The sequence below is a fragment of the Archocentrus centrarchus genome, chromosome 1 (assembly GCF_007364275.1).
Source record: "Archocentrus centrarchus isolate MPI-CPG fArcCen1 chromosome 1, fArcCen1, whole genome shotgun sequence".
NCBI classification, from domain to species: domain Eukaryota; kingdom Metazoa; phylum Chordata; class Actinopteri; order Cichliformes; family Cichlidae; genus Archocentrus; species Archocentrus centrarchus.
Genome location: NC_044346.1, coordinates 3,769,581 through 3,788,296, shown reverse-complemented (window position 1 = coordinate 3,788,296; position 18,716 = coordinate 3,769,581). Strand labels below are relative to the sequence as shown.

Sequence of the window (18,716 nt, the reverse complement as noted above, 5' to 3'; positions counted from 1 at the left end):
CGTCATTTCTTCTCTTCTGTTTTCGAAACCGTGAGGGTTCTGGTCATTATCCATTACACTTAACATCGACAATAAGTTATTGTCGGATCCAACAAGTTGAACGATGAGCATCATTCTGTTGTTGATTACTTTCTCGCTGTTTGCCCCCGGTAAGTGCACACTATCACGTTTTCGGTAGGGCGCTTATTTTTCTCTCTCTTTTAACCTAACCGAGTAAGTTCATATAACTTAGTCTTAGGGTTTCACGAATCGTTTAAACGGTTTTTGTTCCGTTTTAATGCTAATTAGTTTATACTCTGCTCGTTGACAGTGCAGACCTTCATAGTAGGTATGTTTAGCCTAGCAAAACAGTCCAATATGTAGCCGTCGCTAATACGCTGAAGCAGCCTTCCAAAAACCGGGTTTCTGATCAAATGAAGGTTTGTATTTTCCATAATTTTTTTTTGTTTTTTTTTTTTTGCGATAATGTAGGGGGGGCTCCCAGTGGACAGCCTCTTTTTCGATTTTTTTCTGTCTTTCGTATTGAACGGTTGTTTTTCAATAACCTCGCCGAAGTTAGCGTGTCAAAACACTGATGGCACATATGGGCATGAATTTAAAGTATTTGGACGTGTAATTTTATGTTTCAACTTAAAACCGTTAAAGTTTCATCAAGTTTTCTTTAGCAGAAAGTAGTTTAATAACGTAAGGAAAATGTCCATTGTCAAAGCGACAGTCCATCTCGGCCAATGCAATCAACAAATTAAAAAAAAAAAGTTAGTTTAGACAAATTAAACTATTCTGTTTGTTATAAAGCTGTTTTTTCAGCTCTTACATTTTCTGTTTGCCATACTTCTGTCTCTCTTTGCTTCAAATTTCATTCAAATATTGATTTAAAGTCAGAGCAAAAATGCTAACTTTTCTGCGTGTAATGCACTTTGAGATCACAGTTTTCATTGATTTTAATGGTAAAACAGTGCGTGCTAATGGAGTAGTTAATCGGGTGTAACTTAATTATTCTTTGTGCTATTAGTGTGGTTTTGGTATCAAAATGTAATTTTTTCATGCTCTATCTGCACGAGTTTCAGATGTAACTGGAAATAATGAAAATTTTTGTAACATACCTATTTATAGCAACTGTTACTTTGTTAGCTTCAAAGTTTTGATCATTGTGCAGTGGTCTACGTTTAGCTCGAGCCTTTTCTTACGTGCTGTGCGCAGCCATGATGTGTGTTCGATGTAGTAAACTCAGCATAACACCACAAATGACAGTTGCTTGTATTAGCTATAGGAGTGTTATGTAACTGTATTACCTTGATACCGTTATACCAAGTTAACAAAACATATTTGGGAAATTCTTGATGTCCAACTTGTCTTGGTTAAATTAGAAGACTTCTTAAAGATTTGATGTGGTAGCCAGGGCAATAAGCACCCCAAGGAAGCACATTCTTGATTGTGTTGCATTCATCACAGCCGAGGTAACATTTTGATCAGGCTCACCTTATGCCTTAGTTTAGATTGTATGTATACCTTTATTGTATTTGACATTACTGTACTTGTGATTATTTATTTTTGCAATTTTAAGAAAATGTTTTATTTTAAAAAATTTAATATGGTGCAAATACTTTGATTTTTTTTTTTTTTTTTTTTGACAGATGTTGCTTGCAGCTAAACTATGTGGTGTGGTGGCTAAACCTGTAGCACTGTTGCCTCACAGCTAGAATGACATCTAGAAGGTCTGGGTTCGATTCCACCTTGGCCCGGACTATGTGGCATTTGCATGTTCTCCTTGTGTCTGTGTGGGTTTCCTCCCACAGTCCAAAGACATGCACTTACTGGGGTTAGGTTAACTGGTCACTCTAAATTGCTCATAGGTGTGAATGGTTGTCTGTCTCTCTGTGTTAGTCCTGTGACAGGCTAGTGACCTGTACAGGGTGTACCCTGCCTCTTGCCCCAGGACAGCTGCGATAGGCTGTCAGATGTGATGTCTTTTAGAATTCTTGTTAGGCTTGGTGACCTTACTTTACCCAAATATAACTACATGAATTTGAACTTGATATTTACACATGGAGGTGATGTTGGCACAGTTTTTACTAATGGTAAAATTATCTGTTTTCTGCAGGAGAGTTTCGAACAACTCCCCCTACTCAGCTGATTGAAGTACAAGAAGGTGACAATGCTACCATTCAGTGTCAACCCCACCGTGGGATCAACCTTGAGACATATACTTTTGATGTGAAGCGAGTTGATGGAAACTCAAGTAAAAGTGATACAATCAGTTTCGTCTACTCTCGTCGACATGGGAAAGACCATCCTGCTCGACAGATGGAGCGATACAGAAACCGGGTGGTTCTCATCAATGAAGACCTGAAAAGGGGGGTCGTGACTTTAGTGATCCTCTCAGTCCAGCCGGCTGACAGTGGATTGTACAAATGCTACATCCCGAAGTTGAACTTTACCTCATTCTCTACCATTGTCGGCAAGTTGTTGAATATTCAGTTTGTTCCATATTTGATATTAAATATGTGAGTATAGATGTTAGAAACATAATTTAAACTATTTTTGTTTAGACAAACGGAACAGGACCAAGGAGACTGATTTTAGCACGACAACTTCCGTAGAGGAGATGACGGATGAGAGTGAGACAGGTACATCAAAGTCTTTGTTACAGTGCACGACTCCTCTGACTGTGAGAGGACTGTTAAATTTGCTTTTAAAAATATCAGAGTGTATATCGTCCTGAACAGTTTGCTTTTCCCTTTAGGTGCTGCAACAAAGGAGCATCAACGTCATCATGTCATAATCATCGCTGTAACCATCTCCGCATCCTGTCTTGTTGTTGTTGTATTCGTGGTCCTCTTCAAAAAGGGTGAGATAAAGTTTTTTTTTTTTTTTTTTTTTTTAAATTGTCAGTTGTGGAAAATACACAATCCGATCCAATCCAACTTTATTTATAGAGCGCTTTAAAAGACAACAAAGTTGAACAAAGCACTTTCCAGATAAAAGACAGCAATACAATACAGCACAAAAAAACACATAAAATAATAATAATAATAATAATTTAAAAGGATAAACCATAAAAGGAGTACTAAAAAAAAAAAAACAGTTCCCAAAATGACTCAATACTAATTAGAGACTGATATTTTGAAATGCCTCAGAGAAAAGGTGTGTTTTTAATCGAGATTTAAAGACCTCTAGTGTTGGGGCCAGCCTAACATAGAGAGGCAACCCATTCCATAGTTTAGGTGCCACCACAGAAAAAGCTCGGTCACCTCGGTGTTTCAGTCTCGACTTGGGGACAGTAAGAAGTAGGTGATCAGCCGACCTGAGGGACCTTTGTGGGGTGTATGTGTGTAAGAGGTCTGCTAGGTATGTGGGGGCCACGCCACTTAAGACTTTAAAAGCAAACAATGAAATTTTTAAATTAATTCTAAAATAGACAGGCAGCCAGTGTAGAGAAGCAAGAACAGGGGTGATGTGCTCGCATTTACGTGTCCCTGTCAATAGACGAGCAGCAGCATTTTGGACCATTTGTAAGCGCGACAGAGAAGCCTGGTCAATACCAACATAAAGTGCATTACAATAATCAAGATGGGTGGTCACAAATGCATGCAAAACCCTCTCTAAGTCTCGAAAAGATATGAGACTTAATTTTGGAAAGCTGTCTCAGCTGAAAAAAAGCTGTTTCTCACCACTGCGTTTATCTGTTTGTCCATTTTAAAAGCTGTATCGATTTTTACCCCAAGATTGGTCACAACTGTTTTGACACAGGATGTAAGCAGACCCAGGTCAGATGGTGGAACACCTGGGCCACTTGGCCCAATTATAATGACCTCTGTTTTCTTATCATTACAATCCAAGAAGTTCAGAGCCAGCCACGCTCTGATATCTTTAAGACATTCTAGCAAAGGTCTAAAAGAGTTAGGGTCTTTACGCTTGAGTGGTAAGTAGATCTGACAATCATCTGCATAAAAATGAAATGACACATTATGTTTTCTGATAATGGAGCCAAGGGGAAGTAAATAAATGCTAAAAAGAAGGGGCCTAAGGATGGAACCTTGGGGAACGCCACATGACAGAGCAGCAGATGTTGAACAAAATTTACCGACAGCAACCGAAAAACTTCTGTCAGTCAGATAAGACTTGAACCACTCCAGGGCAGTATCCCTAATGCCAACGTAATGTTTTAGGCGAAAAATTAAAATGTCATGAGCTACTGTGTCAAAAGCCGCTGTAAGATCTAGAAGCACAAGTATGACCGAGTCTCCTGAGTCAGCAGTTATTAAATTATCATTAAAAACTCTCAAGAGTGCAGATTCTGTGCTATGAAATGCTTTAAATCATGACTGAAATGTTTCAAAAATAGTGTGAGTATTTAAGAAAGATTGCAACTGTGAGGCCACTACTTTTTCCAAGATTTTTGACACAACAGGAAGCTTTGAAATCGGTCTAACATTGGATAACAAAGAAGCATCCAGGCCAGGTCGTTTCAGTAAAGGCTGTACCACTGCCTGTTTAAAGGATACCGGTACTTCATCCAAGGTCAGACTGCTGTTTATAAGCCTTTGAATAAAAGGTCCAATAGTGTCCAAACATCTTTAAAAAACTGAGGGGGGAGAATATCATTAGGAGAGCCTGATTTAATTTGTGTAACAATTTTCTGCAGATATGATAGAGACACAGGTTCAAAATGGCTAAAAACTGCAGGTGGAGTGGTGACAATGGAAGGGTCATAGGAAGGGGGTGAAATACGTGCTTTGATAGTCAAAATCTTGTCAATGAAAAAGTTTAAAAAGCTTCGCACTTTTCATCAGAAGCTTCCAAGCAGCTAGAATGTGGAGGGTTAAGGACAGAGTTTAAAATGCTAAATAAGACACGGCGCTTGTGACTGTTGTTATTGATTACACTTGTAAAATATGCCGATTTCTGGTTCCTAACAGTTTTCTGATATTTACACCAGCTATGCTTTAAAATATCATAAGACACGTGAAGCTTGTCTTTTTTCCATTTTCGTTCTGCTTTTCTGCACTCTCTTCGAGCAGCACGAGTGACGTCATTAAGCCAGGGCTCAGACTTGACTTTTGGCCGCCTGACCTTCAGGGGAGCAACAGTATCCAAAATGTTTTGACAAATAGAAAAAAAATTCTGCAGTCAGCTCCTCCGTGCTGGTGCAAGTGTAACGCTCTGAATCAACCTCAAATATCTTATTAAAAGCAACAGAAAACTGAGCAGCAGTTGGGGTTGACAACCTCTGGGAGGGAACACATTAATAAAGTGTCTCAACACCTGATGGGATAATTAATAGATTCAAAGTTTGCACAAAGCTAGTAAATGTAATGTACCCTCCAACCCTCTCCAAATAAAAATCATGATTACCGTATTTTGTGGACCACAAGGCGCACCGCATTATAAGGCGCGTGATAAAACATATGTAGAGCGAAACAAAAGCGTCAGGTAAGTTGAACTTTATTCAACTCATTCACAATAACTCAGAATATTGTTCAATTATAACAAATACAGAAAAATACCCTCACATTTTAAATCCTTCATCTTCCACAAATCCATCAAATTCCTCATCTTCAGTGTCTGAGTTGAACAGTTGGGTGATTTCTGCATCAAGCATGCCGGGTTCCCTCTCCTCATTATCCGAGTCAGTCTCGTTGTTGTTACTGTTTTGTTTTGGTTGCGGCACACAGCAACCATTTAATTGTTAATAAAAGGGCAACGTTTGCTGGCAATCTGTCGCCATCTTCTTCAACGTCTTAACAGACACTACAATATATTCTTTATTAATGAGGGTAAGAACAAGTCATTTCTTCATTTTATATATAAGCCCTTCATAAATCGTGCGCACCTGTCTATTTATCGATATAAGCAAAGAAAAAACATTTAAAAAAAAAAAAATCCCTTTTTGACTGGAAACCTGAAAACTTCACTGTCACCGTGTTTTGTGCACATACAGCGCTCGTACTGCGTCCCTTCATACGCTGTGACGTCACCCGGACCTCTCTTTGGCACCGAGGGGGACAGCACACACACCCCCGGACCTCGATTCGTCCTTTAGCAACTTTTGAGACAGTCAACAGCGAGTTTTGTTGCACAAAAGTTGGCAACAGTACCGGCCGCCAATCACCAGATTACGCACAAATATACAGGCCAGCATAGATGAAAACAGGCCAAATCTGCGGTTTACTGCGTACGGTTTCCATTTTTGGAACAATGCTTCCACTTCTTGTTGAATTTATCTCCAGTGGCTTTGGCTGCTTTCCACACCTGATGGTAAATGGTAAATGGACTAGTTCTTATATAGCGCTTTTCTACTCAGTATGAGCACTCAAAGCGCTTATACAACCTGTTTTTGCATTCACCCATGCACTCCCATTCATACAAGCACTTCCATTTTTACAAAGCTAAGTGCTTTTTTTAATTAACTAACATTCACACGCATACATACTCCGACAGAACGGTCGGAGAGCAACTTGGGGTTAAGTATCTTGCCCAAGGATACATTGGCATGTAGCCTGGAGTAGCCAGGATTCGAACCGCTGACCTTCCGATCAGTAGGTGACCTGCTCTACCTACTGAGCTACAGCCACCCCATGATGTGCTGCGCTCACAGCTTGTTCCTGTCTAATATCGTTGTACGCTTTGTACGCTCTGGAAAATGTTGATATTTCTGAAGCATCTCTTACCGAAGTCGCACTAAAACATTTTGACAGATTTTTGAGTGCAGTGTACCACATAAAAATGAAGGTCAGTAAGCGCAGCAAGAATTCATACATAAGGCGCGCTGCCAATTTTTGAGAAAATTTAAGGATTTTAAGTGTGCCTGATAGTCCGAAAAATATGGTACATGCTTCCACTAGATGGTTACTGGAAAATATATTATTTTGCATTAGGTTAAATGATGTTTGGCAGATTTATTGTTGCATACCTATTTTCTGATTTCTTTATTTTTAAACCTTAATGACCTGGGATTTCTTCCTTCCAACTATTACTTTCTAAAAAGTGATAGTTGTAGTTTTGCTGGTAAAGTATTTTCCCTGTAAATCTTTCAGACAGTATAATTTTGTCATTGTCAAATATTTAGATGTAAAGAGAAGAGTTAGAGAAAGATCTTTAAAAAACATATTTTTAAACAAAACTCTGATTTGGAGCTACTGGACTAACTGTGACCAAACCCTGTTTCTAACAGCTGTTTTAAGGGAAAAGATTAAATACAAAAATGTTTCTGTCCTCAGAAAAGGAGGAAGGTGGAAAAAAAAGAGCTGCGTTTAAAAGCAAGCACACTTTGTCAAACAGCTTCTCCAAAGAGACATTAACAGTGTTGGATTGAGCTGTAATAAAAAAAACAGAAAATACACTCATGAATTCCATAAGAATGTGTATTATTTCAGTCACAGGATCTCTCTCCCTCCTGCCCAGCTCTTGTCACAGTTGGCCTCTGACCTTTCCTTCAAGGTCAATAGAACGATCTGAAGGTCAAAGTGATGATAATGCTTTATAGAGCTGGTTATAGCTGTTTCTTACAACCAAAAGAAAACATAATGAATGTATACAAAATACAGCACTGTTCCCTTCAAAGTAAATACTGCCTGGAGAGAGAGCTGTCTTGATGGAGGTTTGTGCTCTTGGTTTTAGGTTCTTTTTTTTACTTTAGTTTGTCACAGAGCAAAGAATAATGAATTTTATTGATTGATCGGGTATTCTTGGAGTGTGTTCTGTGATCTAGCTGCAATTCCAGCAGTGTAAAAAAGACTCAGCAGCAGATTAGAATAAAACATTTTATCCACAGTATTCCTGACTTTACCCATTACCCATAATTCATAGCAGAAGCCGGTACTTTACTTCCGTTTGCGCTGTTGTTTACGGTTGCGGGCTTACACACTTGCCGTTCATTTAAACATTTTGACACTGCAGTTTCTTTTACCTGGCCTAAATGGTACCACATCGGAGGTGGATACATTGCAAGGATGTTTTAAAAAGCAGCGAGGTAACAGTGCCTCACCCGTCACTTGTGTAAATGACACGAAATTATGGCCCAAAGTCAGTTACATCGACATTATCAGTTACCTTGTTTTTTCCGAAGGTGTTGATGGCGGGGAATCACGTGATTATAAGAGCACCAGATTACCTTCAAAGCAATAAAATCAATAAAGTAATGCTTAACAAACAAGGCAACGTTGTTTTCCTTAAAGCAGCTGTAGAGCCGAGCCAGCACATCGGCCAAGCTAAGCGCTTAGCATGGGTCATGCTAAGGGAAAGTGGAGGGGTGGAGACAGTCAGCTGTTCCTGTATCGCTGATTAGGGAAATCATGCAGTGATGCTGCAGCTATTCTGTGGAAGGTAAATCACTGATCTGGATATCAGAGTGTTCAGATCACTGAAACAGAAACACTGGACTGGCTGAAGGCTGTGATCGAGGAGACACGCAGCTGTCATCGTGCTAACTTCTACGTGTTTACATGAAGGCAGGCATTGTTTAAGCTTTGTGTAGGCTGTATGCTGTAGTGTCACACTATAAATAAAATAACGCAAAAAAAATGAGAGGCTGTACATTAAAGGAAAACTTAAAACTTAAGGAAAAAATACGGTAAGAGGATGTGCAACTGGGTAGTATAATTTGGGGGGAAAAGAACAAATTTACAGAATAAAATAATTTGAAAAAATGTACAGACTGATGTAGTGACAACCGACAACAGCACAAGTTGAATCCGAGCTCATGTTCCAACTAATAAAGCCGCCTGTTAAAGCACAAAGTAACTGAATTTTGTCATTAACTCTGGCTCTGACTTTGGGTAACCGGAAGTATAAAACAGCGGAAGTAGCCGTCTGTCATGGCAGCCTACGTATGCTCTTCCAGAAACCCATGGAGGCATTTTCTGCATCACCAAATGAATACATGCACATTCACATGATAATGCGATGCACAATTTGTGCTTCATTCAGTGCTCAACATGAATTCATTTTCACACTGGTTTTCTTGTTCACGCAGGAAATTGTATGAGCAAAAAGAAGAGTGAAGGAAACACCTTTGAACTGGGACCCCTGCGTGACCCAGCATAAGGAGGAGATGAAGAGGGGCAGCTCAAGAAACCTTCAGCAGGTGGTGTTGGTGGACTGGCAGGATAACCTTCATCATCAAAACAAAAGAACCCTGTTTGATTCCCACTATTTATGCCATGTTTCCATTAGTACCTCCTCAGCGTGGGTCAACACGACTTGGCACGACTCGCCACGGTCTTGTTTCCATTATATTTGAGTACCACCTCAGTGTGGGTGGAGTCGATATAGCATTTCAGGCAGTAGTCTCTTGATGTAAAACACAAAACAACAATGGATGCCAATCAGTGGCATGCTGTTCTTCCAAGTCACATTTTCGGATCACTCGGAACCCCGGCTGAGTGGGTACTAAAAATGGAAATGCCTACAAACCATGCCGTTTGTCACATCTCACTCTTCTGATCTATTCTGTAAAGTTTGTTTAAAAAAAAAAAAATCCACTCACCAAAATATACAGACCTGTTTCCAAAGATCAAGTCAGCCTTGCTCAGATACAGTTGAATATTTGCTAACACAACACTCTATCGCACTTTGTAGCTACTTTCTTTAAAGCTTTATCCAATTTTTACATTATCAAAATTGGACTAGTTCTTATATAGCACTTTTCTACTCACTACTCACCCATTCACACATGCATTTACTTCTACAGCTGAGTGCTTACTATCATACACACATTCATACTCTGGCGGTTGCATCAGGAGCATTATTATTTTGTCCAAGGGTACTTTTGCATGCATTCTTTGGCACCCACCTTCTGATTGGTAGATGTCCTGCTCCACCTTCTGTATTGCACGATGCTGTGAATTTTTCGATTCTCTCCATTATTAACATTGTTGTAACAGGAAACCTTTTTATGACTTGGAAAACATTGAAACTGGCTCGAGCAGGCACACCTTCATGCAGAAAGACTGACAGGGTATTACCACACACACACACACACACACACACACACACACACACACACACACACCCTGGTGAGTGGGTGGCCCACTTTCAACTTTGTGAATGTGATAACTCAAATGATAACACAGGTGATGCAATCAATTGTAACAATACAAACAGCATAATGGGACAGAACCCCCCCCCCCCCCCCCCCCCCCCAAAAAAAAACCCACTGTTTAATTAGCTGTGCCCCACCAAATGTTGTCAGTTTGAAAAATATGTAATATTCTGCTATAATGGATTTCTATATGTCAAACCTAGAAAAGTTTTTTTATTGTTTTTGTTTTGTTTTGTGTGGTGTTCTTTCTTTCTTTCCTTCTTTCTTTCTTTCTTTCTCTCACTTAAGCTCAGAGTTTTTGGATGTCCACTGTTTATTTGATCTGGCAAACAATCATCGAGCAACAATGATTTGTGGCTGCGTTTTAAATTCCACTTGTCAATCGTAACTCTACAGTCATAATGTATCACTGAGTTTAATGTTTGCTCAGTGCTTAATATTAAGCTATTATAATTCTATCATTTGATACCCTGTTTTATAAATGTCGATGTTCTTTGTCTTTTTTTGTTGTTTTTCCTCCTCTTTTCCTTTTTCTCTGTTGAACTGAAATGTGTACATATTGGTTTACTTTCTAAAATATAACTAATAAAAAAACATTCCAGTTTCCTGTGTCTCAGCCTCTGACCCTGTTTGTTTTTCTTTGTTCATTGCACAACAAACAGAGTAATAAACTTAAAACATCTAATTCAGGTTAATACAGAGTTGCTTCTAGCTGTCATTCACTTTTGTCCTAAAGGGCTGCAGTATGCTGAGGTGAGTGGCTCGCTCATCAGTAGTCTCTCTTCATGGCCATGAAGGGGAATGTGCAGAGAGTTACTCTGTAAAACAGGAATTTCATTGGTTACTTGCTCTGATGTAACTACTGTTGAGCTAACATGGTGCCAAGTTTACATTTGATGAAGAAAGTGTCCCAAACATGATTATTGGGAAGCAATGAGTCATTGTGAGGTGTGAGTTTAGAAAGCAGCAATCAGTAAACTGATGTGGACAAAATGGGAAAATTAACTTGTAGAAGTGAAAACAACTTCTGGCTAAAATGAGGATTGCTGATCCAAGTGACTTCAGTCTGCAGTGTTTGTAGGTGTCAGTGATGCTTCTTCTGAGAGCACTGACTCATTTGATTTGCTGTCAGTGAGAAAGAGTCATCATCAGGCAAGGCTTTGCATATTTCAGTAAGACTATGCTAAACCACATATTGCTTCTATTACAGCAGCAGGGCTTCATAGTAGAAGAATCCAGGTGCTGAAGTGGCCTGCCTGCAGTGCAGACCTTTCGCCATCTGAAAAACATTTGACACGTCATGACACGAAAAATACGACAAAGAAGACCCAGAAATGCTGAGCAGCTAAAATCTTATCACACAAGAAAGGGACAACATTCAAAAGTCTTGTTGAGCTTTTGGCTGTTAAAAGAAGAGCGGATGCTACACAGAGGTGAACGTGACCCTGTCCCAACTGTTTTTTTATGTTCTATTGAGAATAAATTATAGGTTTATGAGATTTACAGGTATTGCATTCTGTTTTTTACAACTTTTTTGGAATTGAGGTTTAGTGTATATTTTTGGGGTAAACTGTATTTCTAGAGCGGTGATGTATAAAAATGATAGTAATAAATCACTTACTGGGCAGGCAGCAGAGCACTTTCTCTAACAGCTCTGCTGACACAAACACAGGCAATCTTTCATACCACATGCAATAACTCTCTAGGATGCAATATATCTGCAATAATTATTACTATCTGGACTGTGGGAGGAAGTGCCTAAAGAGAACCAATGCAGACACAGGGAGACTATGCAAACTACACAAAGAAAGACTGGATTCAATCCCAGGGCCATCTTGTTGTGATACAACAGTGATAACCGCTGCACTACTGTGGCACTGTAACTGAGGAATATGGGATAAACAAAGTATCTCTTATTTTTAGTTCTGAATAAGGTGACAATAAAATTCCATTGTCAAATCAGGAGCAATAAAAATGTAATTCTTCTTATTATTATTACTGATGAAATGTCATGCACTAATGTCCAGCTAAGAGAGATCGTCAATAAACACAATGTAACAAAAACGTTTTAAAAGTAAAAAAAACAGTCCTTTTAAAAAAATAAAAAACTGTCATTAATTTGATGCAATGTTTTATATCGAATATAAATTTGTGTATTATTACTACTTGTTGATATTATCACAACTCCAGCGGTACGTTAGTTACAAAATATTTAACCTCTTTCGCTAAACGTGAATTATTTTGGCGAAGATGCCTGCGGTTTGCCACGTTTTACTCTTTACATTACAACATGAAGTTCCCGGGAAAATTGCTTTGCGCCAAAACAGTGCTCTATTGAAACTCCCGCCACCGACTTGGGGCAGGGCAACATTAACGTAACATCCGTACACAATACTTAGCCAATGAGCGTCACAGAAGCTGTTGCTGTGCCCAATCAGAGCGCCGCGGCGGGAATCACAGCTGATCTAGAACGAGTCCGAGGAGATTTGGTGCGAGTTTGGTTTCAGTCTACCGGCGGAGAACGACTGTTTCACAGGCCAGAGAAGAAACGCCATTTTGCGTGGAGCTGAGAGGACATTTTTCAACTTATTTTGAAAGGTACGTTTATTACCAACACGTTCGTTTAAGTGGTAAAAGTAAAAGATGTTTGTTAGTCGACGGACGGAAGAGAGCTGACTTGCTGGGATCTGCTCTTCAGAGCCGGGTTGCGACTTTACTCTTTAAAATATCCCAGTTAACTTGATTTATATTCACAGAAAACTTAACTCGGAGTCATTCTTTTGCTAACCGGATGTATTTTAGATTAAACCATCGTCCGATCAATGTGGAAACTGGGACATTTAAAGGCCGAGGCCTCCGTTTGGCGCCACTAACTGAGCACACTGTATTGTTTCCTGTTTAGCGGTGACTTAGCTAAAGAATCGCTATTTTATTTGTGACTTTAACATGAAGATGAATGGTTAATAGCTCATGTAAGAACAGACGAACTGATCAGCCTTTATAGGAAAGCGCATTTTGGTCTTGGAGGGATTATATCCTCACAGCTTTGAGCAACTATACACAGATACGAGGCATTTATGCTTAAAAATACACTTCTGTCCACAAATCAGTCGACAAATCATCTGGCACCCCTGATTTAGCTTTGTTCTTTCTTGGGTCACCAAAGAGATGCAAAGGAATAAGCTGTCCGGGCCCATGCTCCTTGCAATTAAAGTGAATTATATTTATATGTATCTGAAATCCCTCAGTGTTTAATGTTCATTATGTGGCTACTTCTCTGTCTGTGAAGACTGTTCTTGCAAATGTATGGTGAAATGTTTGAACATGTTGTCTTTGTTCCAGGTTGAACCTAAAATGCCCAGCACACGCTCTCAGGGCCGAGCTCAGCCCACGATTGAGTTCCCTCGACGCAAATCCTGCAGAGTTTCCTCCGGCTCCAAGAAGCCGCCGATCCAGACGTCCCTGGCTCTGTCGCCAACCAAACCCGAACCTCAGCCCCACGCCCCGGCTCTGACTCAGATCGGGCCGCTCTCTCCAAGACGTCCCATTGACCAGCCCACCCCTCTGTCACCCATACGCCACACTTCTCTTTCTCCAGGGCGGCCAGTCTCCCTCTCGTCGCCTCTTTCACCCAGACGTGCTGCAGCCCAGTCAGCAGCACCTTCCTCCCCTGGTCTCCAAAGCCGGCTTCCTCTCAGCCCCCGAAAGCGCACAGGTATTGAGTGGTGAATTCAAAACCTTCAAGAGTTCCACTACTAAATGCAGCTCTGCATACTGGGGGGGGTTGCACAGTGAAACACTATTGTTGCCTCCCTTCTGATTTCTTTGATTTTTCTTGCACAACTTTTAGTAGATTGCTTGGAGCTTAATGCGCCATTTAATCTAAAACACAAGTGGATCCACTGATCTCTCAGTACACTTTTGAAATGAGTTTTTGTATTGAACGTGGTGCATTCCACGCCAGCTGCCAGTAAGGTGATAATCGTACCTTTTAATGTGGTTTGATTTGTCACACCTATAGAAAACTAAAATGGTTTTACCCTCAATACCTCAAGGCTCAAAAAAAACATGTTTCCCATTTGAAAATTTTAGGTCTTAAAATGCCAACTTTAGGTCATAATAACTTCAAAGCTGCTCATTTTTCTCTGTCAAGGAGATGACAATGGCTGCAACCTTGGCACCGCTCTGCATTGTTCACCTTCAAAACAGAAGAAGCTGACCCTGGCTTCACCACGAAAACCGGGCTTTGACGAGAACTCGCCCGTCCCGGCCCGCAGACAGCTGATCCCATCTTTAACAGGACAGACGCCCCCTCCTACTGCCAAATCGTCTCCGAAGTGTCAGGAAACGCCCACTGGGAGCCCAAGCCACAAAAATTTGGACAAGAAGCCACCTGTTGCTCGACTGTTTGCAGAAAGTAAGAGAAATCTTGAACAGCCACTATTGTGCGTTAGCTGAAGCCCCTCTTTGCTGCACAAAGATTTTTAACTCAGCACCGGTTTGTCTCAGGGCTTGAACTGTGCTCAATGTGTCCCCATCATTACAACCACTAATGAGCTTAAGTTGGGCTTTGCTTTAATGACCTATATCATCACCATCTCTCCTCCAGAGCTGAGGTTTCAGAGTGTGAAGCAGGCACTACACACCGCCATCCCAGAGCGCCTCATGTCCAGGGAGGCCGAGCGGGCGTCCATCCGGTCCTTCCTGGAGGAGAAGGTGCTTCAGTGTGTCCCTGGCAGCCTCTACATCTCCGGAGCCCCGGGAACAGGCAAGACGGCCTGCCTCAACTGTGTGCTGCAGGAGATGAAGGTGAGACAGCAAAGGAGTCTGTAGTCCTGGACTGTAAAGTTTAGAGGTTTAGTGACATCCAGTGGTGACTTTGAGTCACTGCAGTAAGGTTACAGTTTGACCTGAAGTGCAGGGTCATAATTTGTATGTAAACGGCCGGGCTTGTTGTTTTCAGTCACTGACATGTTGTGTTTTGTCTCCCTTCAGGCCGAGCTGTCGTCAGTGCAGACGGTGATGGTGAACTGTATGAGTCTGAGGAGCTCCCACGCTGTCTTCCGAGTGCTGGCTGACAAACTGAAAGCATCTGGCGGGCAGAACGGACTCCAGAGGATCCTGACGGCCCCGGGGCCCACTGTGTGAGTCAATCAATCTTCAGCTGATGATATAATAACTTTTTTTTTTTCTTTTAAGTTTCTGGTTGAAAGTCCTATTTTGAGATCTCCTGAAAATATAATGGACAATACGCAGTGATGGATGAATGATGATGGTTGAAGAGTAGACGAGGCTGACTGCATTTGTTTTCCTCTCAGGCTTCTTGTTCTGGATGAGATGGATCAGCTGGACAGCAAAGCCCAGGATGTCCTCTACACCATCTTTGAATGGCCGTACCTGCCCAAATCTCGCCTCCGTCTCATCGGTGAGCACTCGACTATCCAGAGCTCTCCGCATCTTTGTCTCTTCTGTACAAAAACGATGGGCTCTGATTTTTGTCATGCATGCTGACCTGCCTGTTATGTCTCTGCAGGCATTGCGAACGCTCTGGATCTGACGGACCGTATCCTGCCCAGACTGCAGGCTCGCGCTCAGTGTCGCCCCCAGCTGCTGCACTTCCCTCCCTACAGCAGGGAGGAGCTCACTGCCATTGTACAGGACAGACTCTCACAGGTAAATGCAGTTTGAGTGTGATTATAATCAAAGCTGAAATATTACAGATCATTCCTATTTATTGGGAGCTCGGTGTGTTCTTCTCTTCAGGCATCAGCTGAAGGGATCCTCGACGCTTCAGCGATTCAGTTCTGTGCCAGGAAAGTTTCGGCGGTGTCAGGAGACGCTAGGAAAGCTCTGGATATCTGCAGGTGAACATTTCAACCTGGATTTAGTATTTTCTTTAACCTTTTTAGAGAACCATCTCTGTCTGCATTTAAATTCTGCACGTTAGCACGTTTCTGCTCTGACCTCATGTAGAATCTGAGTTGTTCTCTTGTTGCTTTTAAACATCACACATCATTTCCTGGTGGTTGGTTTCAGGAGAGCCGTTGAGATTGTGGAATCTGACGAGAGAAAGAAAGGAAGCGATCCAAAAGGTGAAACTAAAGGTGAGTTTGGCTGTTAACACCGGTGTGATTGTTAGAACTGTATCGCTATATCAGAAGGCACCCAGTGGCTGAGTGATGAACACTTTCTCTCTTGGGTGTTTTGCAGCGTCTCGGGTCAGCCTCCCTCAGGTTGCGAGGGTGCTGTCGGAGGTGTACGGCGACCGCATGGCGTCTCAGAGCGGCGGCTCTGAGGGCGAGAGTTTCCCCCTGCAGCAGAAGCTGCTGGTGTGCTGCCTGCTGCTGCTCATTCGCAACGGGAAGAGCAAAGAGATTGGCCTGGGAAAGGTGAGACACTGTTAGTCTGGGGAAAGGGTTTTAAGCAGCTCTTCATTGGCTCCTCTAAATATTTTTGGTCAAGATTTGAATATTTTTATATTTCATGTCTTGCTGCTTAAGTTGGGTTACGAGGCTAAGTCACATGATCACATCCTGAACGTGTGTGTTTGTGTTTCAGCTCCATGAGGTTTACAGCCGCCTGTGTGCTCAGAGGCAGGTGTCCGGAGTGGGTCAGGGGGAGTGTTTGTCGCTCTGCAGTCTGCTGGAGAGTCGGGGAATCTTTGCTCTGAAAAAAGCCAAAGAGGCTCGTCTCACTAAGGTACCAGAGGCTTGATGAGGAATTGCTCTGCAGCACAGCATTATTTTTGACCTCTATTGCTTAAAAATGGAACTTGAGGCCTTGTTTTAGTGTACTACTGTAGACTGTTTATACTTGATGCCACCATATTAAACTTGGAGAAGGGTGTAGTTGAGGCTGTTTATCTGCTGTGAATGCAAACTGGATTATACAGTCCAGAGGATGAAGCATTTTCTGCAAAGATTCTTGAAATATTCCTCCTTAAGTGTGCACATTATTTTCATTCCCAGCTATTTATGATTATAGAACATTCGGTCTCATTAGATGGTTAACTGTTGATCTTGATGGGATCAAATCATCATTTTAAGATATTTTTTAGATGTCTTTATTTCTTTTGTTCCAGCCTTTCATTAAATCTGTTTCCCACCTTTTATTTCTAGCTGTGATCAAAGCTTCAGTTCAGTTTCATTCATAAAGCACAAATTCTCAAGGCACTTTATATTGTAAAGTAATCCTCCTACAGTACTAGAGAGAATCCCAACAATCAGTGGATCTCTTATGAGCAACACTTGGCAGGAAGAACCCCCTTTTAATGGGACCTCTGGTAGGATCGAGCATGGGGAGGGACAGCCATCTGCTGCAGCCGACAGGTGTTTGGGGTATTAAGAAGAGGAGAAGCAATGAATTTGGAGACAAATGACAAATATGTTACCACTTAGCTTTGTTTAATGTTTTATTCATACTAAATTGTGAGTCTGTCAGCAGGAAGCAGGACATGTGAATGTGGAGCGTGGTGGATTAAAGGGTGTTTGTTCCTGCAGGTGTTCCTGAAGATTGAGGAGAAAGATGTTGAAAACGCTCTGAAGGATCGAACGCTGCTGGGCAGCATCCTCGCTGGAGGACTCCCTTCATGATCTTCTGACCACTTAGTCTTTTTAACACTTGATAATATATATATTTTTTTATGTTGCACGATGAGCCGAGATTTTTCAAAGATGTATTTTTTTGTTCCGATTTTTGATGGGAATTTGTACAGTTTTTAATGAAGTTGAGTTAAAAGTGAACTCACATCAAATGACAGCATTTGTTGTTTTTGGATTTGAAATGTTTCCTTTTATGTTGTAAGTAAATGCACAGAGATTTTCACTGCAGCTGCTTGTTGTGTTTCACTCAGTCTGTGCACAGACGTTCTGCTGTATTTGAGTTCATGTCTATCTGAGGAATTTAAAGTTGGGCTCCGTTTTATTATCATATAGCACGGAGAGAAGGAGATGAGATTTTCTAAGAAAATACATAACAGAGACCACGGCATTCAGAGAATCCTGAATGGAAATCAGACAGAAAAAAGTAGAACTTAAAAAAGACTTAAAAGACTTAAAAAAGTTGAGTTGAGGTTTTCTTCCAGCAGGACTCTGTAGGTACGCTCTGACACTGCTACTAAACCTTCATTAAAGTCATACTGAAGGTTTATGGAGTGTATTTAAATCAGGTGCAAGTGTAAAATATTTCCATGTGATGGAAAATATGGAACATGAAGGAAAATTCAGAGTATGTTTTTCCAGTGCAAACGGGAAGAGTGGGAATGTGCTGATTCTGTCAGGGATAAAAGGATTTTTAACCACGTTAAAGAGGAAAGTTTAAAAAAAACAAACTGCAGTCACTGAGACTTTGTTCACAAAGCAGCAGAATAAAGCTCAGAGCTGCAGGAACCGCTGAACACACCCGACACTAACTTTACAGGATTCGTTTCCCCGTGCACAAAAATGTTCTTTCAGCAGTGCGAGCTCAGAGAAGACGGAAATTTTAAAAAAGGGTTCAGTTTATTCATTTAAATCAGAGATCCATGTTCCTCTTGGTTTAGTGTAAAGGGGAACCCTATGTACTTCATTTTTTCCCCTTTTATTTATTGATTTTTTTTTTTTTTTTTTTTTTTTAATATTACAAAACAAATAGTAGTACAATTGACATAATTTACATTAAACATAATCCCCAAAGA

The 18,716-nt window shown here is 41.0% G+C and overlaps 2 protein-coding genes across 4 annotated transcripts; both read left to right on the top strand.

Annotated features, from left to right (window-relative positions):
* LOC115787308 (butyrophilin subfamily 2 member A2-like) lies at positions 1–10,128 on the top strand. Its single transcript, XM_030739964.1, has 5 exons — positions 1–149; positions 2,102–2,458; positions 2,550–2,627; positions 2,744–2,848; positions 8,975–10,128. Exons 1-5 carry the CDS (start codon positions 104–106, stop codon positions 9,043–9,045), a joined length of 657 nt encoding a protein of 218 aa, XP_030595824.1. The 5' UTR covers positions 1–103; the 3' UTR covers positions 9,046–10,128.
* A 2,401-nt stretch (positions 10,129–12,529) lies between these two features.
* cdc6 (cell division cycle 6 homolog (S. cerevisiae)) lies at positions 12,530–17,853 on the top strand. 3 transcript variants are annotated; one of them, XM_030739123.1, is made up of 12 exons: positions 12,530–12,640; positions 13,385–13,757; positions 14,196–14,459; positions 14,652–14,851; positions 15,038–15,186; positions 15,361–15,467; positions 15,576–15,715; positions 15,806–15,906; positions 16,079–16,146; positions 16,253–16,431; positions 16,601–16,741; positions 17,542–17,853. In XM_030739123.1, exons 2-12 carry the CDS (start codon positions 13,397–13,399, stop codon positions 17,632–17,634), a joined length of 1,803 nt encoding a protein of 600 aa, XP_030594983.1. In that variant the 5' UTR covers positions 12,530–12,640; positions 13,385–13,396; the 3' UTR covers positions 17,635–17,853. The 3 variants fall into 3 exon arrangements, with proteins under 3 accessions (XP_030594983.1, XP_030594973.1, XP_030594965.1); XM_030739113.1 differs by lacking the exon at positions 12,530–12,640 and adding an exon at positions 13,168–13,255 and having other exon boundaries at positions 14,199–14,459; XM_030739105.1 differs by lacking the exon at positions 12,530–12,640 and adding an exon at positions 13,168–13,255.
* The last annotated feature ends 863 nt before the right edge of the window (positions 17,854–18,716 follow it).